The following is a 27,477-nucleotide window of genomic DNA, read 5'->3' on the forward strand; positions in this document are numbered from 1 at the left end:
GATCATCTCTAGGTACGGCTGACCTACGGCTAGCGCAATGATCACGAGATCCAAAGTCGTATTAAAACAATTTTTGACAGATTTTTGAGCACCGTGTAGCACATAAAATCGGTTCCAGGTCAATAAGCACAACCAGAATTCATACATAAGGCGCACCGGATTATAAGGCGCACTGTCAGTTTTTGAGAAAATTAAAGGATTTTGAGTGCGCCTTATGGTCTGAAAATTAGAGTACAAATAGAGGTCAGAGGTCAAATTTACAAATTAATACCTCTTATCTGTGACCTACTCCTACATAAGGTTTGTGTAATCAGAGTAAAACGCCTGTGCAATGTTTTAATACAATAGTTGCTACTAAAATCTTTGATTTGAAAGGAATGACAAACAAACACGTTCAGTCTAAGCTGAAAATGTATACATTTGTGTGACAATGAAAACACGCAGAATTCACAATATAATCTTTTTTGGATCTTTTTATTGATGAAAAATACATTTAGAGTGCCCAATACGATAAGTTGTGTATTAGATGGCACAAAACAAAACCCCAATAATTTGACAATTGCCTCTGAGCAAGCACTAGGCGACGGTGGGGAGTAAAAACTTCCTTTTAACAGGGAGAAAACTCCGGCAGAACCAGGCTCAGTGAGGAACGGCCATCTGCCTCGACCGGTCAAGGGTTTTTAAAATGACTCGATTAGATGTTAAATAAATTGAAACTGAAAATGCTACGTCCAGATGAACAGAATCTACTTTTAGGGTCTTACATAACAGTAACCAAGTATTTTCTGCCTGCGATCCATACAGCATGACCCGCACAGAGAAAGAAGCTTGTGATGAAATGTTCACTTTCCAATACAGTGATGGCATGCTCCTTGAAAACCTTTACAATTATATCATCTGCATATTCATGGTCTAATTCCATGAATGTCAGTATGACATCTGGCTCTTTCCATTTCTGTATTAAAGAGCTGTAAACCATATCACTGATGAATATCACATTATCAACTTTGATCTTTTTAAGTCTAGGCCAGAGTTTTATGAACAGCCGTTGGGTGATGGCATCAACTTTTTCAGTACAGCAAGGTGAACTGGCATTTTTATTGACACGTGTCACCACCTTCTTGATAGAGGTTTCCACAGATAACCTGTAATTTTCAGCCTCTTCAGCATCACACAGGGCTGGATTCTGCATAGTGTCGATCAGGTGATTTTTAATGATATCGACCGTCAGTTTTCTCAACACTGGGTCCTCGTCGTTCAGTAACATCAGTAAATGTTTTTCTTTACAGAATGTTTTCTGACGTAGCTCTTGGTAAATGGCCCTGTCGAGATCTTTCAGTTTTTTTTTCATGTATATGCAGATCTTTGATCCTGTTGTCAGACAACACGTGTTTTAACAGGTACCTGTGGAGTTTTTTAGAAGGTTTGTAGTGCGAATTCTTCGCAGCCCGTGTGAGCACAGCATCAATGAGTGCGCTCACACATTCTTCTTCATCATCATCATAATCGCTGACAGTAATGCCAGATGATGATTTTTTCTCCACTATTGGAAATATATTACTTTTAAATTCTTCTAAAAGTGTTTGAGAAATGGCTTTAGTTTGTTCGTCCTCGTCATCCTCGGCTCTAACGCACCACGAGAAGAACCTTGCCAGTAGGTTTTTACGGAAGAGGTGATCTTCAAATATGGAGATGATCACCTCTAGGTACGGCTGACCTACGGCTAGCGCAATGATCACGAGATCAGGGCTAATGTCCAGCCGCTTGGTGATGTCTTTAAAAATCCCCTTTTCAAGTTTTTTAATCCCCCTTTGTGTGATTTTGAGAGGCTTTTGCTCAACTTGTGCCCACAGAGCTGTGAAGAGGCGCTGCTGAATCATGTCAGACGGCGACACCTTTGCCTCTTTGGAGGCACGTGTAATAACAGCATTTATTAGCTCTTTAAAATCCTTCCTTTAAAGTTAGAATGCCAAGCGACCCCCCCTCCGACCCTCACCCACTGTGTTGTTGTCGGGTTTACGGCTGGTAAGCTATGCTAATTTAACTGTTTATGTAGCTTCACTCATTCACCTGCAGACACAGACGGCTATCAGAATGGTCACACGTCTTCTTAGAGGACGTTCCAGGTGAACACGCGCGGTGAGTTACAGCCAGCGAGGAGTCACGCAGTTTTTGCGTGCATGTCTGTGCTCGTGGACATTTGTGAGCAGAAACACTTATTATTAAATGACGCACTTACACTCAGAGTTAGAAATGAAATATTTGTATTAGAGGGAAGGAGTATAACAAACTATAAATGAAGCTAATTTGCACGTTTTTATTCTGCTTTTCTAATCAAAAAATTGTTAATGCAAGAAAAATATCCAAATATTAACAGGAAAATCTCAAACCAAACTCTTACCACCCCTCTGTAAAGTCAATATTTAATATCAATGACTTACATGAAATACAGTTAAGTAATAAAATGAAAGAAAACAAGTGAGCACTACTGCATAGAAACCCGACTAGATACATACACATATACACTTGTGCTAACAATTCAAGAAACATTTGGTATATTTTATATCCCCCCTCTGTCCTTTTCTCCAGATCCTTGTAGTACTTTGGTAGTAGTATTGTGGTCTTAGGAGCTGATGTGTCAGTGGAAATGAAAACAGCTAAACTGTGACAGCAAAATGTTAAGAATACATATTCTTACCCAAGGTGGCATGCTGTGGCTTTTACAGAAATGCAAGCGGAGATGACCACCTCAATTTTTAGAAGCACTCCTTTAATAAAAGTAGCAATGAAACCACCTTACTACACATGAATCTGTATTATTGGCAAATTGCTCTTAAAGTATCAAGAGTATTCTGCAGAACACATTGTTCCCCATCGGTGTTATACGGTTATAAGGTTGGTCTGAATTTAAATGCTTCATATGCTGTTTGAGCTACAGCAGGGGTCCCCAATCCCAGTCCAAGAGGGCTGGTTTCCTGCAGGTTTTAGATGTGTCCTTGATGCACCACAGCTGATTTAAATGGATAAATTACCTTCTCAACACGTCTTGAAGTTCTCCAGAGGCCTGGTAACGAACTAATCATGTGATTCAGGTGTGTTGACCCAGGGTGAGATCTAGAGCGATACGCGTTTTCACGTCAAAAAGTCGTCATAAACAAGTCTCCAATAATACCAGAAAAAGTCGCCAGATTTGTCGCTAGGGAGTCTGAAAACTCGCTAAATATAGCGACAAAGTCGCTACGTTGGCAACACTGCTACCGAGGAGCCTCGCGGAGTGATACGTACTGTGCTTCAACGTAATATTACCGTATTGTGTGTGTATAAGGACCATAAATGGCACCTGTTAAGAGACACGGTTATGAAGCGGATTTCAAACTCCAGGCTGTCAGTCACGAACTTGGAAAGAGAGCAGCTGTGAAATCTGTCTTTGTTATTATGCTCAGCGTCTTTTAGTTTACATTTTGACTGCACAATTGTGAGCTCTTTGTTATGCACAAAAACAACATCGTTTTCTTTTATTTATGGAGCATTATTATTTAATGAATGCTCATATCTGGTCTGGAGTGTGGGGCCTTCCTGCTGCTGCGGAGTCGGGGCGGTCTGCCTCCTCCCACCGCAGGGAAAAGGGTAACACCACCTGGGTCTGGGTGCAGTTCCCCCCTCCAGGGGCAAGGGTACCTAGACCCGGTTTGTAGAGTACGATTGGGGAGTGTGATCGTGTGTACAGCGTCTCTTTATGTCTGTCTCCACGTTGGTTGAGTGTGGAGTAAGTGCATATGAGAGCATGAGGGTGGGAATGGATGTTTGTAACTGTGTGTGCCTGTATGTCTGTGTCTATATGTCAGGTTGGGTGTCAGGCGCCACCTCTCTGGGGACATCTCAGGCCCTCCAAGGTTTGGAGGCCTATCTCCCCCTACCACCACTTCCCCTGCCAGTGGTGGACTCCCTCAGACATCGGTGCGTTGGTGGTTCTTTGTGTCCGGGGATGGGCGTCCAGGTACACACCGGCTCACTCCTTGGCGGCCGCTTATCGGGGCCTGGAGCCTGGGGCTCGCTCGGGCCACTTCGGAGGTGGGGTGCCCCCGGCCTCTCGGCCTGGGGCTCGGTCACTCAGCCACGGCTGGCTGCCGGCGGAGCTCACGAGTGCGTCACTGCAACTCCCCCTGGCTTCTGCTCCGCGGCTGCTGAGTGAGCCCTCATCTGGGACTCTCCTCAGCTCTTTCTGGGACAGTGGCGCGGCTGCCCCTCTGTTGGTCTTCCTTGGTCTCTTGTGTTCTGGGGGCCTCTGGATGTCTGGAGTTTTGATCTCCTCCATACCTGCTTCATGCCCTGGAGGACGGGGCTGTGGCCCCCCCACACCCTCTAGCAGATTATTACATGAAGGAACCTTTTAAAAAACAAAAAACAAGCATGTCCATGCTCACAGGTGTACACACGGGTGATCACACCCACAAACTACACCCTTTTTGGCTCCTACCTCAAAGCATACTGTGTTCTGTTGATCTTATGTGCTGCACAATAATGTTTAACATTTAGTATTTACTGTCATATTCCCATATATCATTGTGATGTTGTTTATTCTATTACTCTTGTTCTCTTCTGCTTGTTTTCTTTTTTCTTTCTCAGCAGGTGATCCAGGTGATTGATATATGCTTTTTTTTTTTCTCTGCCCATTCTGTTGGTTTTTGTCTTTTGCCCTTCTCCCCTGTCCCTCTTCTCAGCTGTTTCTCTTTCCCTCTTTCTTTCTCCCCTTCTTTCCCCCAGTCAAGTCTGTCCCGTATTCAGCAAGTGAAAATAAAATAAACAATAAAAGGTGAATCAAATGGACCATTACGGCAAGGCTGGGATGGTCAATTTGGTAAAGTAAATCCGTTGGGCATCTTTCTTTGCCTTTAGACAACAATTCTGATGCAAAAGAGCCAAACGGGACAGGAAAAAATAAATAAATAAATAAATAAATAAATAAATGCTCATAATTTATTTTTGAGTAGTTTTTTTCATGTACATCTATGCTGTATGTTAATACAAGTGCACATGTGACATCTGGGACACAGCTTTGACTAAGAACTCTCTTTTTGTTCTTACCTTATGGCTTTAAAAAAATATCGAGATATACATCTTATATCGCCATCCAGCTAAAAAATATCGAGATATGAATTTTGGGTCATATCGCCCAGCCCTAGTACTAGCACCTCAAATAGTACCATATAGTACTGCTCCTATTCGTTGTTTTGGCTATAACTGATAATATTAAAAGGAGCGGGGGGCCACACTGACATCATAAACCGCACAGCTTTTGACTTTAGTTTACACATTTATCATTTTAAATTTTTTACATTGATGTACTTTTTTAACAATATAAAAATATTTTATATACCCACACATAAACTGACACCACTGATGGGCTATGCTATAGGCATGCTTCAAAGCGACTAAATATTGTCACGTCACAGGACGCACATCATTACAAAGCACTCTAAAACCCTGAATCGATTAGATGTTAAATAAATTGAAACTGAAAATGCTACGTCCAGATGAACAGAATCTACTTTTAGGGACTTACAAAACACTAACCAAGTATTTTCTGCCTGCGATCCATACAGCATGACCCGCAGAGAGAAAGAAGCTTGTGATGAAATGTTCTCTTTCCAATACAGTGATGGCATCCTCCTTGAAAACCTTTACAATTACATCATCTGTATGTTTGTGGCCTAATTCCATGAATGTCAGTATGACATCTGGCTCTTTCCATTTCTCTATTAAAGAGCTGTAAACCATATCACTGAGGAATATCACATTGTCGATTTTGATTTTTTTAAGTCTAGGCCAGAGTTTTATGAACAGCCGTTGGGTGATGGCATCAACTTTTTCAGTACAGCAAGGTGAACTGGCATTTTTAATGACACGTGTCACCACCTTCTTGATAGAGGTTTCCACAGATAACCTGTAATTTTCAGCCTCTTCAGCTACACACGGCTGGATTCTGCATAGTGTCGATCAGGTGATTTTTAATGATATCGACCGTCAGTTTTCTCAACACTGGGTCCTCGTCGTTCAGTAACATCAGTAAATGTTTTTCTTTACAGAATGTTTTCTGACGTAGCTCTTGGTAAATGGCCCTGTCGAGAAGCAGTGGGAATGAGAATCAGCAACCTTACACTGGATGGGGCTCTGATAAATTTGTTAAGCTGTAAGTGGCAGTAAAGTTGGTTTTAAATTTCACAGCTCAGTTTTCTTCTTTTCTTCCTTCTTAGTATTTTTCTCCTCTTTATGGAAGACTGCTCCATCAGGCAGCTTTCTCCACTTCAGATTGACTCCATTCACTCCTTTTTCCTCCAGTTTGTCCTGCAGCTGAAACACAAACAGTAAACAATTTAAAGCCTCCAGGTGACTAAAAACACACAAAAAAGGCTTTTACCTCACACAAAGGCTGCTTCTGACAGCAAAGGTCCTGAAGACTGAAGGATTTATCAAAATTATCAGCTCTCAGCATTTAGATAAGGCACAAAATCATATTGCATTATTACAGCGAAGTCCTAACAATATTTTTGTCACTTATAGAACTTGCAGAGACTTGCCTTTGTTAGGAGGTTTGCTTTGACAGCTCTGTCATTCAGATCCACAGACAAGTCCTCCAGATTCAAGCTCATTTTTATTACTGAGAAAGAGAAGACAAAAGAAATCATGACGAGTTTTCAGTTTTATTTTTGGGTCTCAAAATGTTTGTTGACCAATAATTTTCAAAATAGTTTTTAATCAATAACATTTTTTCTGACAAAAAGAAAACATTACCAAAACAAAAAACGAATGCGCAAGGACAAAATTATAATGACATGTAAAGTTTGGAAGTGATCCAATCAGAAATAATCTGCAATAAGTTTCGAGTGTCACGATCAGGCCGTGTGCAGGCAGGAATTGGACCCAAACGCAAACTCACAGGAAACAGGACTGAACTCTAAATACAGCTTCATTGCTAACAGAAGACTAAGGCGAGACAAAATAATATAAAACTAAACTGGGAGATTCTAAAGGAACTGACTCATGAGGAAACACACGGCGGGGCTCACAGTCATGAGGGAGGATGCGACACGGAATGGAGGGAGACGTGGACATAAATACACAGAAGGATAACGAGGGACATGGGAACACACAGGGGACACAGATAATCATAACGAGACAGGCCAGGAGCAAACACAACATGACTCATACTGACGGGAGACTGTCAAAGTTAAACAGGAAGTACACAGAGGCGCCGACAGGAGGGGAGGAGAGAACACGGGGAGAGCACAGACATAACGGGCTGGGGAAAACGTGGAATAAAACACAAGGAGGAGAAACGTGGCACGGGGACTCACAGATACGTGGGGAAATCGAATAACCTTAACAGAACAACCTAGGGACCCTTAGAATAAACGGTGGACCTAAAACATAATAACATCAAATGAAACACAAAATACCAAGTAGAAGTCCTGGGACCATGACATCGAGGAGTACATTTGATTGCCCACTGTAAGCAGTACCACTAACTCCCCTGCTCACAGTTTCTCAAAAAGATATGATAAAATGCTAATGTTTGGAGGAAGAGAAGAGCAGATATATGGACACATTTTGCATCTCATGTAAAAAAAAATTAGATTCTTTGTAAACCCTGTGAAGCAACTCTCAACAGTAAAAACACAGCAAGCTTTAACACTTTATATGTTAGAGAACTAAAACAACTTTTGATTTAGTCTACTGTAATCTTATGATATTTACTCAGTTAAATCTAGACTACCAAAATAATATTGATGCTTAAATTATGACAAAAAATAACTAAATTATCACTAAAACTAAAGCAAAATTTTCTTAACACGTACGTACCTTTTTTCTGAACATTTTCCTTTCCAGGAGCTGGCAGGTTGTCAAAGCAGACAAATGGGATTTTTGTGAAATACTCAATGAACCTCCATTTTCCTGACCTCTGCAAATCTGCAACACCAAACAATGAGCGAAAAATGCTGGGAATGATTCCAGAGTCATCCCAGTATCTGAATGAGGAGTTGCCACAATCTCTCTGGCGAATTTCAGGATGTGAAATGACGCCTATCCACGCTCGATCCCCATTTGGCAGCAGTATTTGCAACTGACTGTCAGATATCGAATAACTGGCTATGTCTGTGAAGTTCTCCCTGCAGTACCTCAGAGCTCGGAACCAGTCTATGCTTTCATTAACAAGAACATATTGAGGACTCTGCGAAGTTCCTGCAATTAGAAATGGTAGAGGAACAGGTCATGTTGAATTTTCTGGGTAAATGAAAATGAATCAAAACAGTCTTTATTGGAAAAGACAGCGCTTTGCTATTTTCTCACCATTGTAACAGATGAATGGATGTTCCACTGAGCAGTTGGTATACCACTGTCCACTCACTGAAATGCTTTGACAAAAATAGGAAACTAAGAAAGGTTCACTTTGAATTTGTTTTTTCCAGTTCCAGGAATCATCATCATTCTGAGATGCAGAACGCCGTTGTAAATGAATGTAAACACCAATCCAGACCTCAGAGTTGTAACCAGCAGATGAAACTGTATTGATAAACTGGTTCATTTCTTCACTGTTTTCAATGCAGGCCAGGCCTACATAGTTCTTTCTGCAGTAGCTCTGAGCCTCATACCAAGTAAAAGACTTATTAACAAAGTGGTACCGACGGCATTTGGAGAGGACGAGCCACCCTGTGAGGAAAATATGAATCATGAACATCTCTCAATATGTAAGCTGGCTGTATTACAACATATCACAGCAATAAGGACTAGCAAAGGGAGACAAAATAAATAACTGACCTGAGAGATACAAGACACCCAGCAGGATCTTCACAATCATCCTGCTGCTCTGTGGACTGGAAGAGGAAAGTCTGGCTATGTAACCAAATGTAGGTACATTGTTATCATCCTCTTTCTCTAGCAGTGATGTCAGTTTTCCGTTTGTCTATGCAAAATGTGTTACAGGAATTCCTTTATTGAAATATTTAATTAACCAAATATATAGTCAACTAGGTTTGTTGAAAAATGTTCAAAGTTCAAATTTGAAGCTTAAAGTAAATAAAAGATTTTTAAGTAGAGTGCTTGATGTTTTTTATTTTTCAATGTTTATTTCCACCTATTGTAATTTGTTATTAAATGTAAAATATTTTAATGCATTTCAGTAACTGTTGTAATAATACTGCTGCAAAGCTAATCTGCTTAATTTTGTAACTGAGGAAGATTAAATTAGTCGTGGTAAACCAATTACATGAATTTAAGATGCAGTGTTGGGCAAGTTACTTTGAAAAAGTAATTAGCTGGTTACGTCTTCAAAAAAGTAATTGATTTAGTTACTTTTAGAAAATTGTAACAGAGTTACTAATTACTAGGAAAAGTAACTATTGTGTTACTTTAAAAAAAAACTTTAACCCTCTGGGGTTCAGGGTATAATTGGCCGTTTTTGACTACTTTTTATTTTACCTCTACATTTCACCTTTAGAAACTGTTTACCTTTGTTTGTTATCATTCTTTTCAGCACAACCTCACATGTATGAATATGCTCATTTTGACATACTGTATGGCAAACTTCCCCCTCCTCCAAAACAACCAAATGTTATGTTGCCATATCATTTTTTTTGATTGGTCAACATAGTGCATTTTTCCACTAATACTAAAGGGATGTTTTTTCTTTTCTTTCTTTTTTTTGATCGTAAGCAGAGAGTGCTTGCTAGCACTGTCCTTAGACAGTTAAAGTGACAATAGTATTCAGGAAAAAACACCACATATATATTTTTTGTATCATGACTCTGGTTTTCCTTGGCCTATCAACACAATTTAAAAATTATGGATCTGAATCCACTCTAAGCACTAGTAAGCTGTAACCTTGCTGGATTGCAGCAAGCATTATGATGTACAGGCTAAATTTTATCTTAGTTTTTTTTTATCTCTCTTGACTGGCTAAAACATGTTTGTCCTCTAGCAGCCACCATGGCTAAGGTTATACACTTGATGTCAAGTGTTCTGTCTGTGAGGTGCCCACACTTGAAAAAGACCAGACTTTGAATTTCACTCAATTTATTTTGACCAGCTAGTTAGATAGCTGATAGGTAGGTCGATGGATAGGTGAAAAACCTTTCAACACAAAAAATAAAGAACATTTCATTAATCATTCAGATAACTTAAATGCATTATACAGAATACAAATGAAATAACAAAAATATATACACTTCAGTAAAGCCATTTAACATAGCTAAAGCTAAATACTTTTGTCTAAACTATCATTTAACCCAGTTTAAGTTAGTTTTACATTCATTGGGTTTTTTTGGGGTTTTTTTTTTTTTAAATCACAGAGCTGAGTAATTTCAAACAACAAAGATGAAATAAACTGTTCTTAAATACACAAAATGTGTCTACCTTGCATTTTACACTTTTTATAAACAATTAAATTTTTAAAGTATAGATTTTAGAGTTTGCAAATATTTTAATAGAGACTTTAACCAAGGATTTGGGGTAACTATTTTTAGTATTAATTAACATAAATATGTGGGTAACACTATCTACATAAACAATTTATTCAAACTTAAACATTCATTTTAATATCAATATAATTTTTTAAACTTAAATGCAGTAACTATTTCCCAAAGCATAAATACATTTCCACAATTGAGCTTCCATAGTTCCCAAACATATAAGCAGCAAATATGAGTCCAAGAGCTTTCCGATAGCCCGTCTAGCTCAAAGTCTTCCTCACAGTGGAAAGTGGATTGTGCTTTGTTTGCTGTCCTCTCAGTACGTTGCACCCATGTCAAATGGCTGCTGCTGCATGCATTTTAAGGTCTACTAGGCACGCCAGCCCTTGATTGCTCTAATTCAGCTCACCTGGCGGAGCGGCGCGCACCAGGCCTCGCTTAGCTGTAGATTGCACAAGGTCTAATCAGCGGCCATGCGCAAGCAGCAGCACAGAGCAGGTAGGGGGCAGGAGGAGGAAGAGAACAGTAACAGCCACCCCTACTAGGTCAGCGCGGTCAGGCTAAATTTTATCTTAGTTTTTTATCTCTCTTGACTGGCTAAAACATGTTTATCCTCTAGCAGCCACCATGGCTAAGGTTATACACTTGAATTGGCAGGGATAGGAAAACAGAACTCAGTTGACAGCAATCCACATTTTATCTCACACAAAGACTGTTTCTGACAGCAAAGATCAGGAGCAGCCATATGTCATAGACCATGATTTGCAGGATTTGCAATTACCAAACAGGTTATTAGCGTGTTTTATGACATCAGCATTTATATAAACTTTTCAGAGTAAAATAATGACAATATTTTTAGTCATTTAGATGTTTCTTTCATTTGTTGATGTCAAAATTTTATAAACAATTCTTAGCTTTTGAAAAGTAATATTTTCACACCTTAGCTGCCACACAGCAGCTCAGTGATAGATGTTGGGAAGGTTACTTTTAAAATGTATCCCACTACAGATTACAGAATACATGCCCCAAAATGTATTTTATAATGTATTCCGTTAAGTTACTCAATGACAGTAACGTATTCTGAATACTTTGGATTACTAATATATTATCATGCTTTTTACAACTACATGAATGTACTATTGCTGTGGGATTTATTACTATTACTGAATGCTACTTGCCATACCAATACTGACTAGATTTTTAAATCTTAATATAAAATGAGTAACAGTAGGGTGAACATTAGGGAAGGCTGCACTTTTGCAGTGATCTCATATAGAAAACTATTTCTGTATCAGTAATATGTTTTCTTTTTGTCTTTTAATGATCATGTGGAAGTGCACATTATTATTTGCAGCTAGCAGGTTGTTAATGCTATCCATCAAGTCTAAAAACAGCATGTTAATACATGGAGATAATCTGATCAAAAATATTTGTTCAATTCAAATCAGTTCAAATTAGTTCAAATTATCCTTTTTTCCTTAAAGAAACATATTACATTATGTATATATATTTTTTTCACGTCATGTGTAATTTCCATTGGAAATATTAATTGCAGTTAAACTAAGAGGGGATGGCTGTGAAACCTCCGGAGCTGTGATGTCATGTAATCAAGTACACTACCATTCCTATCCGGTCTTTAAGTCTAACATCATTAGCCTTGTCTGGGCCCAAACTCCGCTCCACAAACGATCACTGTGGCATCACCGACAGCTGAAAAACTATCTAAATTCTTTCATCTGTAATAAAATGATGAGTGTGGCAGCTCTACCAGGTGTAACAATTAAGTTTAACATCCAGGCATCCATGAAAATGGAATTTATGACATTTAACCGAGTTAGAAGTTAGCAGGGAGTTAGCTCGCTAGCTTCCATCTAAATACACTGAACAAAATATAAACGCAACACTTTTGTTTTTGCTCCCATTTTTCATGAGCTGAACTTAAAGATCTGAAACATTTTCATCATACACAAAGGACCCATTACTATCAAATATTGTTCACAAATCTGAACAATATATTGAGATTAAATAGAACAAGATACAACACATTAAAACATGTTAAAAATACAAAAGCCTTATTACACGCAGGGTAGTTTGGGCCCGGAAGCAGGATTCGTCACGTGATCACTTAAAGACTGGATTGCAGAATGATCGTGCTGCATTCTCGGGAAGTCCAGACTCCCATGTGAACTTACGAAGTCCAGACTAGCAGAAACGTGAGTACGGACTCGAGTGCATGAATATTAAGAAACGCCCTAACAGTATGCAGTCTATGATCTGACCTCAGCTAACGCCAGCCAACAATGTTAGCTTGGTGGTGAGTAGCCTTCAATGTAGCTTGCCATCACCAGTGTGTGAATGTGTGTGTGAATGGGTGGATGTGTGTGTGAATGGGTGGATGACTGGATATGTAAAGCGCTTTGGGGTCCTTAGGGACTAGTAAAGCGCTATATAAATACAGGCCATTTACCATTTACCATTCATTAATAGTAATAAAAATCACACAGCAGCAGTATGTCGAAGATCCTGAAGTTTCACTCATCCCATTCTTCTTATGAAGTGGTGTTGGAATTTCCAAGTAAGAAATGCATTCCTACCTGTGCACTGATGGCTTTGGGTCCATTGTGTAACTGATGCCACCAACATTAACAGGGCGCTTACATTAGAGCCTCTTATTGGGCCTCTTATTGAGCCTCTCTATCCCTTCTCCAAATTTGGAGAAGGTAAAGAGAGGGGATAGCCTAACATATGAAACCGGAAATTACCGTAGTGTATTCTATTTATTTCAACAAAGTAACTGTATTCTGATTACCATCTATTTAAACGCTAACTGTAATGGAATACTGTTAGGGAGTTTTTATTGTTTTATTTGCTTATGCTTCAAAAGTTATGTTACACATATTTCACCAGACACAGTTTTCTGTAGAAACAGGAAGCTGACCCTGTGACACTGGCATTTACCGCAAAATACTGTGTTGTGTTGTTTGTTACGTTGTGATGTGTCATATCCAGTGTTGGGACTAACGCGTTATTAAGTAACGCGTTACAGTAACTACGTTATTATTGTGGTAACGAGCACGGTAACTAGTTATTATGCCAAAATCAGGAACGCGTTACTCGTTACTGGGATTTAGATAGGGTCGTTACTCGTTACTTCGTGTGGTGGCATCGCGGAGCTTCCACAGATTCAGTAACATTAGCAAGTGGTGGAGGCAGCAGGTGGATGAAGGAAAAGGGACGCAGAAGGAAAAGAGACCCGAGGCGGCCGCCGGTCCAAGTGTGAACTGAACTTCAGGTAAGAAGTTATGACCTGCAGTCTCTCTGGGTCAGATATAAACCAAGTTTAGGTGGAGTTTATTTTCGTTATTCTGACTTTTTCCGTACTGCGTGCTAGCTAGCATGACGGAGTTTCTATACAGCTGGGTGGTGCTATGAAGTTAATGATGTTTAACTTTATTTTGTTCATAAGTTATTAGAGTTGCCAACCGTCCCGTCTGGTATTCAGAGAAAATATTACGCGTTTCTTATTGAGGTGAAAAGGAACAGTTTGTCCCGTAATTCAGCTACAATGAAAAAGGCACAAAGCTGGAGTTACTCTGTGTCTTTACGCTGCACAGCTGCCTCTTCTCTCATTCTCCCCCCTCCCTCTCCCGTTTCTACTTCAATCATGAAACTGATCAATGATCAGCTGATCGGCTCTCTTGTTTGTTTATCGCCCACTTTGCGCCGAAAGAGGAAGCCAGCGGATGTCGCGCTAAACAACAGCAGCACGTTTAAGCTTGATCAGCTGTTGCTAGAATTTATTTAATATTAATTTCTAGTATCAGCTGATGTTTGCTGGAGCCACAGCTGTAAAAAAAGCTGCTGGTCATGATATGGTTTGGTTATCTGGTTAGAGGGAAACATGAAGATGAAACCAGGAGATGTCCTTACTGGATCATCAGAGCTGAGCAGGTGATGGAGAAACAGGTTTACCTTTTAGGTGACATGAATGAGTTGAAGTTATGAACTGTTTCTGAGAGACAAATAACCCCAGGATCCTTTTTTAGGTAGCTGACAGCTGGTAACTGTGCAGGTGCGGATCTAGCAAAGTGTGGCCAAGGGGGCATGTAGGGCATTAACAGGGAATGGGGGGCACAAAGAAATACTTTTCTTTCTTATTATCATTTAAAATGTCTAGCTTTTAAAAAATAATTATCTGAATCTTACAACAAACGATTGATAGATTGATGCATATATACCATCAAAACAGTGTACATCACTGTCACAACAGTGTTTGTTTTCATTCAAAGGCTTTATGATTTTTCCTATAATGGTGGGCCAGTTTCTAGTCAAAATGCCCGGGCCAATTTTCTTTCCCAGTCCAGCCCTGTATGCAGCTCATCTGCAGTCTGGTGTTGCCTACATCTTCCTATTCAGAAGGCAGAATTTCTGAGTTCTGAGTACAATCGAAAGCACCACGACTGCAGTTTTTGTGTTGGATGTAAAAGGCACACATGACTCTGTGACGTAGGCTAGAATCATGGCAGCAGTCAATGACGGTCCAGGCGTGGGATTTCTCTCGTGGAAATATGCACGTTATCATATCCTTTCTATTGGTAGGTGGCACAGTGCACTTGTGGCAAGTAAGCAAGCTAGAAGATTGGCAAAGTTATGGAAGAAACACATTAACAAGAGAATTCTGAGTAAAACCAAAGTTACTTTCCCTAGTAACTAGTTACTTTGAAAGTAACGAGTAACTTGAAGTAACTGAGTTACTTTTGAGAGAAGTAACTAGTAATGTAACTAAGTTACTATTTTAAAGTAACTTACCCAACACTGGTCATATCGTGTCGTGTTGTGTTATATGTAGTGCCGACGTAGGACAGTTTTTCCAATTTCATTGTACTACTGTACTATGTATGACTGTGCAATGACAATAAAGAGTTATCTTATCTTATCTTATCTTATCTTATCTTATCTTATCTTATCTTAAGAGACCAATACAGAAATACATATCCGCAGAAGTTGACTTGCATTATATTATTCTTAGAAATTGACTTGCAACACACATACTTTGTGACACACACACACAGCTTACACACACAGCTTACATGCACAGACAGCATCTGTGGTGTAATCTATATTGGTGAATATCATGCGCCACTAGGCGGCAGTACTTACCCTTCTAGACAGGAAGTGATGCTATGTTTTGATATGGAGAGTAAGGGGAAATAAAGATGGTGGTGTTCCACGTTATCGCCTAAACGAGGAGTTTTATTAAAAGAGCTGTTGTAAAGGCTCACCTTTTAGCACATTCACTTCACCAGATGCACCTTGTTTCTTTTCCTCACCTTTGATTGGGTGTGGTGCTTGGCCTTAATTGCACTCACCTGTCACACATTATATGTCACACAGTATATAAGGACTGCACTCACCTACCCCTCACTCTTTCTTCACTCCCACATGGGGCGGCAGCTGAGGTGAGTTTCTCTTTGAGTCTCCTGAGTTCATGCATCATTTTGAGTTACTTAAATCGTACTTTATGTCCTTTTTAGAGAGAGCAGTCCATGTGTGTCTTTCTTTCCTTTACCCGTTATACAATATACAATAAAACAACAAAACCTGCACATGATTGATGACTGCTTAATTTTCATTCTAATCGGAGAGCCCATGATGACGACTACTGAAACCCTGAACCTTCCTTCCTCCAAAACAAGAGCCCAACACAACATGGTGTCAGAAGTGCACTCGCTCTAGGCGGTGAACAGAGACAGTGGACAAAGTAAACGTCAGCTTGGCGAACGGCTAGCGACGAAAATGACGGAGCAAGCAGCAGCTCTACCGGCGACTCCTGGCCCGGTTACGGCAGCTCCACCAGCGGCTACTTTCACCATCAAGCCACCGGAACCGTTCGACTTCGCAAAACCCCAAGAATGGGAGAAGTGGATCAGACGTTTCGAGCGTTTCAGAATGGCAAGTAATCTGAATGGTTCAACTGATGCTAACCAAGTGAACACATTAGTATACTGCATGGGAGACGAGGCTGACGACGTGCTAAGGGGACTAGACCTAACAGACGGGCAGCGCCAGCAGTACGATGCGGTCAGAAACGCATTTGACAGACATTTTGTCCCCAGAAAGAATGTGATTTATGAAAGAGCGAAGTTTAATAAGCGAGTACAACAGCCAGCGGAAACAGTTGACTCCTTCATAACAGCTCTATATGCTCTCGCTGAAAACTGTGAATATGGTGAACTCCACGATGAACTTTTGAGGGATAGGCTCGTTGTGGGTCTTAAAGATTCATCACTGTCGGAGAGAATGCAGCTCAACAAAGATTTGACGCTAACCAAAGCTATCACAATGGCGAGACAATCTGAGGAAATAAAAAGACCGCAAACTGACCTCAGAGGCGAAAGCAGCACAAGCAAAACAGCCATGGATGCCGTGCATGTCAGAAAGTCACAGCCAAATAAATTCAGAAGCAGAGAGCAAAAGCAGTTCAAGCCACGAAAACCACAAATAACAAAACAAGAGACTAAAACATGTTTTAAATGTGGAAAAACACAGATGCACCCAGCAGCACAGTGCCCAGCTAAAAATGCAGAATGCCGCAACTGCGGGAAACGTGGACACTACGGGAGAGTTTGTAGGTCTACAGCTGTGCATGAGGTGGCAGACTGTGCAGATGGACTCTTCCTGGGTGAACTGGATTCAGGAGAAGACCCGTGGCTCGCTAACATCTGCGTGAGAGGCAAAAGCATGACCTTCAAATTAGACTCGGGGGCAGATGTCACAGCTATCTCAGAAGAGACATTCAAAGACATTAAGCAGCCAAATGAGCACCTGCAAAAAGCTGAAAAGCCACTGTATGGACCAGGAGGTGCAGCACTGACCGTGCTCGGGTCCACAAAGGAGGACATTTCCTACAGTGACAGGAGCACTGCAGAGACGATCTACGTAGTCAGAAACCTGCGTGTAGCTCTCTTAAGCAGGACAGCTTCTGTGAGACTGAAATTAATTGCCCGAATGGACAATATTGACCTTGAGACAGTGAGGAAAGTGTACCCGAAGCTATGGGATGGGCTCGGGCTTGTTCAAAAACAAGGCAAATGGCTACAGCCCGGCTCAACTTCTCATGGGGCGCAGGCTTCGTACTACCTTGCCAATGCTTCCTGAAACCTTACAGCCCTGTCTGCCTGATTTTCAGCAGGTTAGTTGTTCGGAGAGAGAGAAACGGCTGAGACAAACCGAAAGTTTTAACAAGAGACATAGAACAAGAGAACTGGATAAACTGTTGCCAGGACAACCAGTCTGGATCACGGATGCAAGAGCACAGGGCACAGTGACAGCAGTCCACCCGACTCCATGATCGTACGTCATCAGTGGGCCCCAAGGGACAATTAGAAGGAACCGCAGTCATCTTGTGCCGATCCCACAAACAGAGGCTCAAACCGAAGCCACACAGATTCAAGCTACTCCTACCGAGACAGTTTCTGAGCCAAGCGCACCCCATACACCAGGTGTGATTAGAACCCGGTCGGGTAGGGAGGTGATTAAACCGAAAAGACTTGATCTGTGAAGCTGATTGTTTGAAAACAGAAAAGTGTGTTTCAAATGCTGAGTTGTGGTTTTGAGGGTAGCATGTTGAAGAAAAAAAATGTTTATTCTGTTACAGGTTGAAAAGAAGAAAAAGTGTTTATTCTCTTGCGGGTGGAAAAGAAGAGAGAAAGTGTTTATTCTGTTACAGGAGGAAAAGAAAAAGTGTTTATGACAATACTGACTTTATGTTTCCTGAAATGTTGGGGTATGCCTGTAATGAAAAAACTATATGCAGTTATGTTTTGTTTGAAGAACAAAAGAATATACCAGTCTAACTTCAGTAAGGGGGATGTGGTGTAATCTATATTGGTGAATATCATGCGCCACTAGGCGGCAGTACTTACCCTTCTAGACAGGAAGTGATGCTATGTTTTGATATGGAGAGTAAGGGGAAATAAAGATGGTGGTGTTCCACGTTATCGCCTAAACGAGGAGTTTTATTAAAAGAGCCCAACACAACAGCATCAGGACCTGCGTAACAGGAAATGTGATTATATTTGCATATTGACGATGTAACCTATAAAAATAAATGAATACTGCAGTTCGGTGTGATTCGCTCTGAGCTTTTCACCCGTGCAGCACGTTAACTATCTCAAGTGTCTGAGTGTTGATTATTCACCTGACTGTTTGTTAACTGTAAATCTCTGACAAATACAGTTACTCATATTTTGTATTTTAAATATGTAACACCTGTACATGTATTTTCCGTTACTCCCCAACACTGCTCATAGACACTATGAGCAAGGGATCAGTCTCACTATGAAAGTGAGGGCAGTCAGTTGCAAAGTAACCATACGCTAAAGCACACCACGTCTTTTACTCAACTGATAAAGTGTTTACCAAAGTCATAAAACCATTGAGAAGTAGTGACATTTTCCTATAGACTTCAGTACATATGTGGTGGCAAAGCCATGTGAATAAGGGAGTGGCTGAAAGTAGTTGTTTTTTTGTTTTTTTTAAACAATCTAAACTTCACTCCTATGTGTCAGGCTATGGAAATTTTATCCCAATGAAGCTCTAATAAAATTTGTTTTTCATTATCAAGATAGGGACTTGCAGTTGAAGCAGAGCCAAACCTCACTGCATACAGCAGCCTTATACACACAAGACCTCACACTACCGTGTTTTTCAAATTTTACGAATACTAAGGAAGGGAGCTTATATGCTTCCTTCATTGCCTCCTTTAGTATAGGATATACTGGGACAATCCAGTGATTGATCATCCGACAATTCTGAGCATCAAACTATAATAAAAAATGCTTCTTCCATGATGAACATTGTGCTGCAAGCTTTAGGATTATCCTGAATTTAATGTTTGCTTCCCGTCAGCTGGGACAGATGATGGATAGTGGAAAATTTGAAGCAGTCATGTAATCCTAAACAGGAAGGAGGATTTTTTCCCCTCAATAATAATCTTCAGTCTTCACAAATTTAACAAACTTTATGTAAACATATTTAAATATGCAATCCCAGCACAGTGGATTGTCAAGACTAAAACCAGTCATTAAGCAAAGACAATGATAACTTGTTTATTTAACATGTGTAACATCTGTAGTTTCCTACTGTGTAAGTGAAGTCTGCACACTGTGAGATACCACTTTCTGAAGTATATGCATTCAGTCTGGAATGCAGTCTGGAATGGAAAAATTTAATGTTGTCACACTCTTTCATTTACGGTCAGGTTGTCCAATGAAGCAGCTATAAACATAATTTTAAATGTGCAACTACTGCACAACCCTTAGCTGTCAATCCTTAGATGTTTTCCTTCAGGTGTTCCAGCGTCTTTAGAGCATATAGGCATGCAAGTTACCAGAACTCAGAGGTGGCAAAAGTAAAGACTTTATTTACTGAAGTATTAGTACAGATACCTGGGTTTAAAATAAAAGTTGAAGTACTGAATCAACTTTTTTACTTAAGTAAAAGTGAAAAAGTACAGTTTCTGAAATGAACCCAAAGTAAGAAAGTAAAAAGTAGCTCCTTGAAGGACAATTCTATTAATTTCTATATAAAGATAACTGAACCTTGTGCCATATTAATATAATAATAAAATAATATTAGTACACAAGAATACAAAATTATTAAAATTTAAAATCTTATTCTAATGAATAAACTTTGAATCTGTTATGTAGGACACATGCAGTGAAAGAGAATTTTCTGTTGCCTTGTTGAGGGGGACTTTACCTCCACACCTGAACAGTAAAATGGGTAAAATCAAGGGTTACAGTGAGATTCACCAGGTCAGAAAACCTTAAGATCTGTGTAGTGATTCAGCAAAGGGAAAATAATCACAGCTCACAAGCTATAATAGCTGATATCTATTCCCTATACTGACACTACACCGTGTATGTCAGTGGTCCCCAACCCCCGGGCCTGGAACCGGTACCGGTCCGTGAGTCGTTTGGTACCGGGCCGCGAGAGTTGAGGCTCAAGGTGTGAAATGTATGGTTTTCAGGGTTTTTATCGGTTTTCAGCGTTATTTTGTTATCGTTCATTTCATTAACTCGGTTTTCGTGGGTCTTTTCACGTGTGTTATGAATAAATCTTCTTTTTTTCGGTACCGGTACTAGTTTTATTTTGTTGTATTTATCCACGACACCTTAAAGGCCGGTCCATGAAAATATTGTCGGGCATAAACCGGTCCGTGGCGCAAAAAAGGTTGGAGACCGCTGGTGTATGTTATCTGCACACTAGAGAGAATACTGTTGGTATAAAGTTGCAGTTCAATGTCACGGTTCTGGGTCAGTGTTGACCCAGCATTTTGAGTTTCTTATATTTTGGTCTATTTAGACCAGTGTCGCATCGTACCCTCAGATTATGCCTGTGTGGTTTTGGTTTCTGACGTCACATCACGTCACGTCTTCATGTCAGCAATAAAGCTGAGGTTTTGATTTACTATTCTGTGTTCGAGTCCTGTGTTTGGATCCTCCTCTCCGCCTGCCCGCACACAGAGCCCTGACAGAACGACGCGACCAGTAATGGATCCAGCGGACTCACGCTTCTCCTCTGAGGGAGAGAATCTCGCGCTCCTTTGGGATTACTGTTGGAGGGTAGTCAACGCTGTGAGCCCCTACAAGAGGCAGCTGGAGGTAGTATTTTTTGATAATTTTTTGTCGTCCACTGCCTGCACTGTCAGTTTTCTAAATATAAATGGACTCAAACAAATAATAACAGCTCTAAGAGCGAGGCTAAGTTTTGAACTGTTTGGCATGGGCGGCCCAGGGAAAGAGGATTCAGTTGTTCTCCTGGAGGCCCTCGCCACTTGGTACTCTCAACGACAGCAGCATTTTTTGCCAAGGTTTATCGCCAAATTGTTTGATCCATCCTTGAAGAAGAAATGCAACCCTCGCCATCATCACCCAACCACACTTCCATTCCCTCCTGTAGTACGGACTGGCTCAGTTAGCTGATCAGCAGCCGCCTTCAGCTCAGTTTCCAGTGTTTCCTGCTCAGCAGCTGCCTTCAGCTAAGTTTCCAGTGTTTCCTGCTCAGCAGTCGCCTGTAGCCCTGTCACCTACTCCACCACCGCTTTCATCTCAAATTCAGTCACCTGTAGCTCAGTCTTCACTCCCGCTACCCATAGCTCTACCACAATCAGACTTTCTCCAAACCTTGTTACAGTCCATAGCCCAGTCAGTAGCGCAGTTAGTAGAGGAATCATTAGCTTTGTCATCTGCTCAGTCAGCCACTCATCTTCACCCTCAGTCAGGGGTCCCTATTGCCTCTGGCCCTGCATCTGCTCCAGCTGGAGGGCCCGAGTCGCCCGTCCAACCTCAAGTGTCGTCAGCTGGGGGGGCCCCGAGTCGCCCGTCCAGCCTCAAGTGTCGTCAGCTGGAGGGTCCGAGGAGCCCACCCAGCACCACGCCACGTCTGCTGGAGGGTCCGAGGAGCCCACCCAGCACCACGCCTCATTAGCAAGCACATCCTCACATCTGCTGATGGTAGTCTGTTCAGCCGTCACCTGCTGAATCATCCCCCGTGACTTCTACATCGCCGCCTGCAGCATCGCCGCCTGCAGCATCGCCGCCTGCAGCATCGCCGCCTGGTTCTGCAGCCGTCCCGCGGCCGTCATCCACGCCTAGTCCAGCCTCCGTGACCCCACCTTTGTCTTCGTCTGGTCCTGCCTCAGCTCCGCCCTCATCTGGTCCTGCCTCGTCTGGTCCTGCCTCGTCTGGTCCTGCGGTTGCCACACCGCCGTCAGAGCCCGCTTGACCTGTTCCGCCTCACCTCTGCCGTTTTCCAGGCCTCTAAGTTGGCATCATGGCGTTCGGGGACGGCCTCCAGAAAGAGTTCGTCACCGCCGCTGGCATCGCGGCCAACCTCCGGACCTGCTCAGTGGCCGCCACTGCCTTCCAAGTGATCGGCCTCCTGATTGGTTTTGCCTGCGCTGCCGCCGTTGCCGTGTGCACGGTCGGCCTCCAGAACTGTTTGCCCGTGGTTGCCGTGTGCACGGTCGGTCCCCTGAACTTATTGTGGACTCATGCATGATCTTGTTTTGTGTTGGACTGTTTTCTTATGTTTATGGACCGTTCTGGACTTGTGCTCCTTGTGTTGTGTTTTGTTTTGAGTTTCTTATATTTTGGTCTATTTTTGCATTATGGATTATTTTCTGATGTTCTGGTGCTATTATTATTATTATTATTATTATTATTATTATTATTATTATTATTATTATTATTATTATAGATCTGTTTCAGGTATTCTTTGTGAAGTATCAGTTCTTAGGTTTTGGGTTCTCATGTGTATTGCAGTTTCTGTTCAGTGTCTAGTCTGTCTCTGTGTCGTGTCTGCATCTTTGTTTAGTGGTTTCTTGTTTCCTGTCTTATTGTGAAAGTCTTTGTCTTATGTTACTGTGTGCAGCTTAGCTCCCCCGTCTCGTTAGCCCTGATCTCTCCCAGCTGTGTCTCCCTCCTGTTGCCCATTCCCTGATTACCACCCTGTGTGTGTATTTAAGCCCTGTGTTTCCGTGCTCAGTGTCGCGTCGTACCCTCAGATTATGCCTGTGTGTTTTTGGTTTCTGTATTCACGTCACTTCACGTTTGGTTTTCATGTCAGCAATAAAGCTGAGGTTTTGATTTACAATTCTGTGTTCGAGTCCTGCGCTTGGATCCTCCTCTCCGCCTGCCTGCACACAGAGCCCTGACAGATTGATTGATTGAATCTTTATTTTGAACATGTTGAAAAAGTACAGCAAAGAATTAAAGAGACAAATAAACAAAGCAAAAGGAAAACGAGCAACTACAAATAACTTTCATGTTCAAAAAGGAGCAGGAAGAAGCATAGGCTTATTTAATCCCACCACATTTCCACTATCTAGTAATCAATAGACTACAGAAATACCTAATTGCATTATGTTACATGTATTTTTTTTAATTGTGTGTGTGTGGTGTCTATCTATCCATACATATATACACATTTTCAATAACCCCAGTAACACTTCAAAGGATACACAACCTACAGATATATATATATACCCATGCACCCGCACACACATGAAAATATTAAAATTCATCTCTGCTTGATGTAACCTAAATCTGATCATGAGCACCACAGCCACTGTGCACCAGTCCAACACAATGCTTTACTGTGAATTCACCACATCAAAAGAGCTAACCTGTTTATCCTGGACAAAACTACCCAGTATTTTAATGCAAATTTTGAATAACACAAAATTGGTTTACTTAGTTCGTTTTGCAGGAAGTTTCACAAACTGAGAATACGTAATTTATCTAAACTCATCATATACAAATCCAATACGTGATTAAAATGATATTACATGCAAGCTTTAAATTTAAAGTTTATCAAGTGTCACTGAGCGGTCCGCTTCTTCTTCCTCTCCTTTCTTGTCTTTCTTATCTTTCTCCATCTCTGAGTGAAGTTAGCTCTCTTTCTTTTCTCTAAATGTGAAATAAGCAGCTGGACCTTTAGCTAGCATCACACTGTGAGACAAACTACAGACAAACAGTTTGTGTGTTTGCTGATGTTTATTGATCTGATAGAAATGTTGCATTTGAAATTACCTGACACTTAAAAAAATGTCACTCCCTTTATGCTCGCTCCTCTTATGTAGCGCTAGCTAGATTCTGAAGTATCACAAACACAGCTTATGGACACATGCACTCCCTCCAGCCCACTTTACCCCCAAGTATAAACACTATAAGTAATACTGCTGAAGCTAAAGACAATTACAATACATTTTTCCTCAGGTATGCATAAAATTTAAAAATATATTTATGAAGAACCTTTGTAACACAAGTAACGACATAATTGTAACTGTTATGTAATGTACATTACTGTGTTACTTTGTAACATGTTACACCCAAAACTGGTCGCTATGATCTTTACACTTTACTGATGTTTTTAAAGTCAATATTTAAATATAAAGGGACCTCAGGTGTCGGATGGCAGTGATGGGTTTTTATGTCACATTTTAAGTTTGTGTAAAATTGAAAGGCAGCCACATGAGATTTGATCTCCTTGACACTGTCATCCATTTGAATTTTGGTTAATGCAGGCTTATCTATCAGACATGATAGACATGCATGTAGTTTTGTATCTTAGCTGGTGTTTATACTTTTACAGTTGACCTCTGACCGAGTTTACAACGGTTATTGAAAACCAAAACAAGGAGTGAAAATGAATTTCAAACTGCGTCGATGTGATTTTGCTTCATTAGTCTAAAGCTAGCTAGCTAAACCAAAAACCTGCTGATAGAGGGGCCATGTGCTGCTCCACTTTTAAAGTCAGCGGTAAGATCTTCAGTGGTAGATTGTTGTGATTGGCAATGTATGGAAACAGCTTCTCAGTGAAACTGAGCTTGAAGGTGTGTATGTGTGTGTTAGTGTCCAGATCAAAGAATGTGAGCTTCTTTTTGTCACAGTCCAGCTGAACTCTGACTCTCTGCAGCTTCATCACTGGGAGAGGCTTAAACGGAGGTGGAGGGGTGGCTGCTGTGTATTTTCCATCAAGGAGACATAATTCCCAGTATCCACTCTGTACTATTCCGTGTCTCCGAACAGACTCCTTTACCACACCAACACCCCAAAACCGATTCTGATCATTTCTAACCTCCACATCCCAGCTGTGAGTCCCTGAGTCGAAGCCCTCAGATGTCAGAACACAGTGGTGTGAATCAATCCTCTCTGGATTATGAGGAACCTTCTGTCCCTCTCCAAGACTCGCACTGGTCAGATCTTCAGACAGGATTAGGTGTGATTCAGCTGTGTTTGGGTCAAGAATCACAGGAGTGTAGGAGACCATCTCCTTCATCTTGTTCCAGATGTTGTAGGTCAGGTTGCCCAGGTGTTTGGCCACATCCATCAGGGCTCCTGAGTCTAGCTGTGGAGCATTCAGCAGGGGGAGCTGCTTGACTCTGTTGACTGCAGCCCTGTAGTTGTGGAGGAATGAGACGTTTTCAGCTCTCAGTTGCTCCTCTGTGGCTCTGATTGTTTCTGAAAGAGTTTTTATCCCTCTACTCAGAGACTCAATCTTCTCCTCCATTTTTCTTAACTTCTGCTCTTCTTCCTGCCTCAGAGCAGCCAGCCCGGCCTCCTCTTCATTTTGGAGAAACTGCTGAAGCTTTTTAAACTCCTCCTTTATCTGCTTCTCCGTCTGCTGTGCCTGGACCTTTATATGTTCTGCTGTTTGATCAAACTTTCCTTTGACTTGTTCAAACACCTTCAGTTTATCTTGTAAGGGCTTCAGGCGTTTCTGAAGCTCCTCTCTGTGATCCTGGGCGGCTTCTTCAGTTGGGTTGAATCTGTGGTCTTTGTGTGCTTTTGAATCTCGACAGACGACACACACCGGCTGCTGATGATCCAAACAAAAAAGTTTGAGTTTCTCATGGTGCAGACTGCAGAGAGGCTCAGACACTGCAGAAGCTTTTTTATCTCTCTGCAGTAAGAAAGCCTCACACAGGTTCTTTAACACCAAGTTACGGGGCGGATCATTCAGTAAAGGAATCTTCTTACAAAGTGGGCAGGTTTTTATTTCTCTTTCTGTCCACCACAGCTGCAGACAGTTATTACAGAAGCTGTGGCTGCATGACAGGATGACAGGATCTCTATAGATGTCGTGGCAGACGGGACAGGAGAGATCCTTTTCAGACTGAGAAGACATTTTTTTCCCCGGAGTAACAACAATGAAAACAATGAGGCGTCCACTCCACTCAAGAAGTTTCTTCAAACTTACTTTCACTTTTAGCTGTGACTTCTGTAAAACTTCTATTTGTAACATTGAATCAGCAGCATCGTGTTGAAGTCACAGTATCCTGATATTCCCTGTATTTCAGTGTTCCCGTATCCTTCTTGCTGTCGTTGAACGTCCTCTCTTTTCTAACAAAGAATCTAAATACATAGTTCAGAAAGTGAAAGTGTCACGGTGAATGTAATTTGACACCCACATGAATATGGTGGCCCTGAGGGTCCACACCCAACTGCAACTCAAGAAAACAACAGAAAATAGAAAAACTCAAAAAAGCATACAAAACACAATAGAAATAGGAAAAAGGAAAACAAATTAGAAAAAAAGAAAACGGAAATAGAAAAAAGGAAGTTAGAGATGGATGAATGAATATCACTTTACAGTCCCGCACAAACATCAGGATCAATTACACTAATGTTAATGTAAGTTCTGTTATTATGCTGCCTAAGCTGGTTCTGTTGGTGGTGCCCAGCCAAACCTGCATTTGTTTTAAGGAGAAACAAACAGACAGTTCACTCGTTAAGGAATTGTAGTTTATTCACAGGACATTTGACCAGTGTACTAACTTAATCACTTTCTGCTTAAATTTAGCTCTCATCTCATTTAGTACCCCTAATAACAAAAATCCGTATAGCGTATACAACCTGAGCCTGTCGCCTTTCTGTCTGTCCTTCTCTTTGTCTTTCTGTCTGACTGTAAAATAAAAGTATGAACACGTATTTATAAGTTAAACTTGTGTTTTAATCACACATTCGATTTCCAGTCTGTGAACTCAGAGTGCCAAGAGTCAGGGCAGACTGAGAAACCCACTGCTGCGGATCATTTGTGGTGTCTCTGCAGGAGAGCTGATGAGATGGAGGCTTTCCACCCCTAATGATATACCAGGACAAACTCAACAAAATTCAGATCTCAGTAACAAATACCATAGCTGAATATTTCTGTAACTGTATCTTGTTGTTAAAGAAATAAGAACTTGAAATACAAAGCTGGAGCTCAGAATTTTTCAACCTTTTATATCTCATACATCAGGTCACATTTCAACTAGAAGACCCCCCCCCTTCTAGTTGAAATGTTGAATGTTCTTACAAATTGGGCAGGTTTTTATTTCTCTTTCTGTCCACCACAACTGCAGACAGTTATTACAGAAGCTGTGGCTGCATGACAGGATGACAGGATCTCTATAGATGTCGTGGCAGACGGGACAGGAGAGATCCTTTTCAGACTGAGAAGA

At 41.1% G+C, this 27,477-nt stretch overlaps 2 protein-coding genes and 1 pseudogene across 2 annotated transcripts; all 3 read right to left on the bottom strand.

The window, feature by feature from the left end:
- Positions 1-760: 760 nt before the first annotated feature.
- LOC147331344 (uncharacterized) lies at positions 761-2,710 on the bottom strand (annotated as a pseudogene).
- Positions 2,711-6,219: 3,509 nt separating this feature from the next.
- LOC147331345 (L-selectin-like) lies at positions 6,220-8,857 on the bottom strand. Its single transcript, XM_086294096.1, has 5 exons — positions 8,818-8,857; positions 8,350-8,709; positions 7,861-8,241; positions 6,579-6,658; positions 6,220-6,351 (listed from the first exon to the last, which is right to left on the bottom strand). The coding sequence occupies exons 1-5, from the start codon at positions 8,855-8,857 to the stop codon at positions 6,220-6,222; spliced, it is 993 nt and encodes a 330-aa protein (XP_086150222.1).
- A 15,521-nt stretch (positions 8,858-24,378) lies between these two features.
- LOC147331346 (E3 ubiquitin-protein ligase TRIM35-like) lies at positions 24,379-26,537 on the bottom strand. Its single transcript, XM_086294319.1, has one exon. It carries the CDS (start codon positions 26,277-26,279, stop codon positions 24,732-24,734), a length of 1,548 nt encoding a protein of 515 aa, XP_086150445.1. The 5' UTR covers positions 26,280-26,537; the 3' UTR covers positions 24,379-24,731.
- Between the last annotated feature and the right edge of the window lie 940 nt (positions 26,538-27,477).

This window comes from Aulonocara sp. 'chitande type north' Nkhata Bay, linkage group LG5 (genome assembly GCF_057382095.1).
Source record: "Aulonocara sp. 'chitande type north' Nkhata Bay isolate Kocher_YH1m ecotype deep benthic linkage group LG5, A_spYH_male_GT1.1, whole genome shotgun sequence".
Lineage (NCBI taxonomy): Eukaryota > Metazoa > Chordata > Actinopteri > Cichliformes > Cichlidae > Aulonocara > Aulonocara sp. 'chitande type north' Nkhata Bay.

Excerpts from the sequence above, each read along its gene's own strand:
- LOC147331346 (XM_086294319.1), bottom strand. The coding sequence starts at position 26,279 with ATGTTACAAATAGAAGTTTTACAGAAGTCACAGCTAAAAGTGAAAGTA.
- LOC147331345 (XM_086294096.1), bottom strand. The coding sequence starts at position 8,857 with ATGATTGTGAAGATCCTGCTGGGTGTCTTGTATCTCTCAG. Across the intron at positions 8,242-8,349 it reads TCCATTCATCTGTTACAATG|GAACTTCGCAGAGTCCTCAA; the intron begins GTGAGAAAATAG and ends TTCTAATTGCAG. Across the intron at positions 6,352-6,578 it reads AAGCAAACCTCCTAACAAAG|CTGCAGGACAAACTGGAGGA; the intron begins GCAAGTCTCTGC and ends TTTGTGTTTCAG.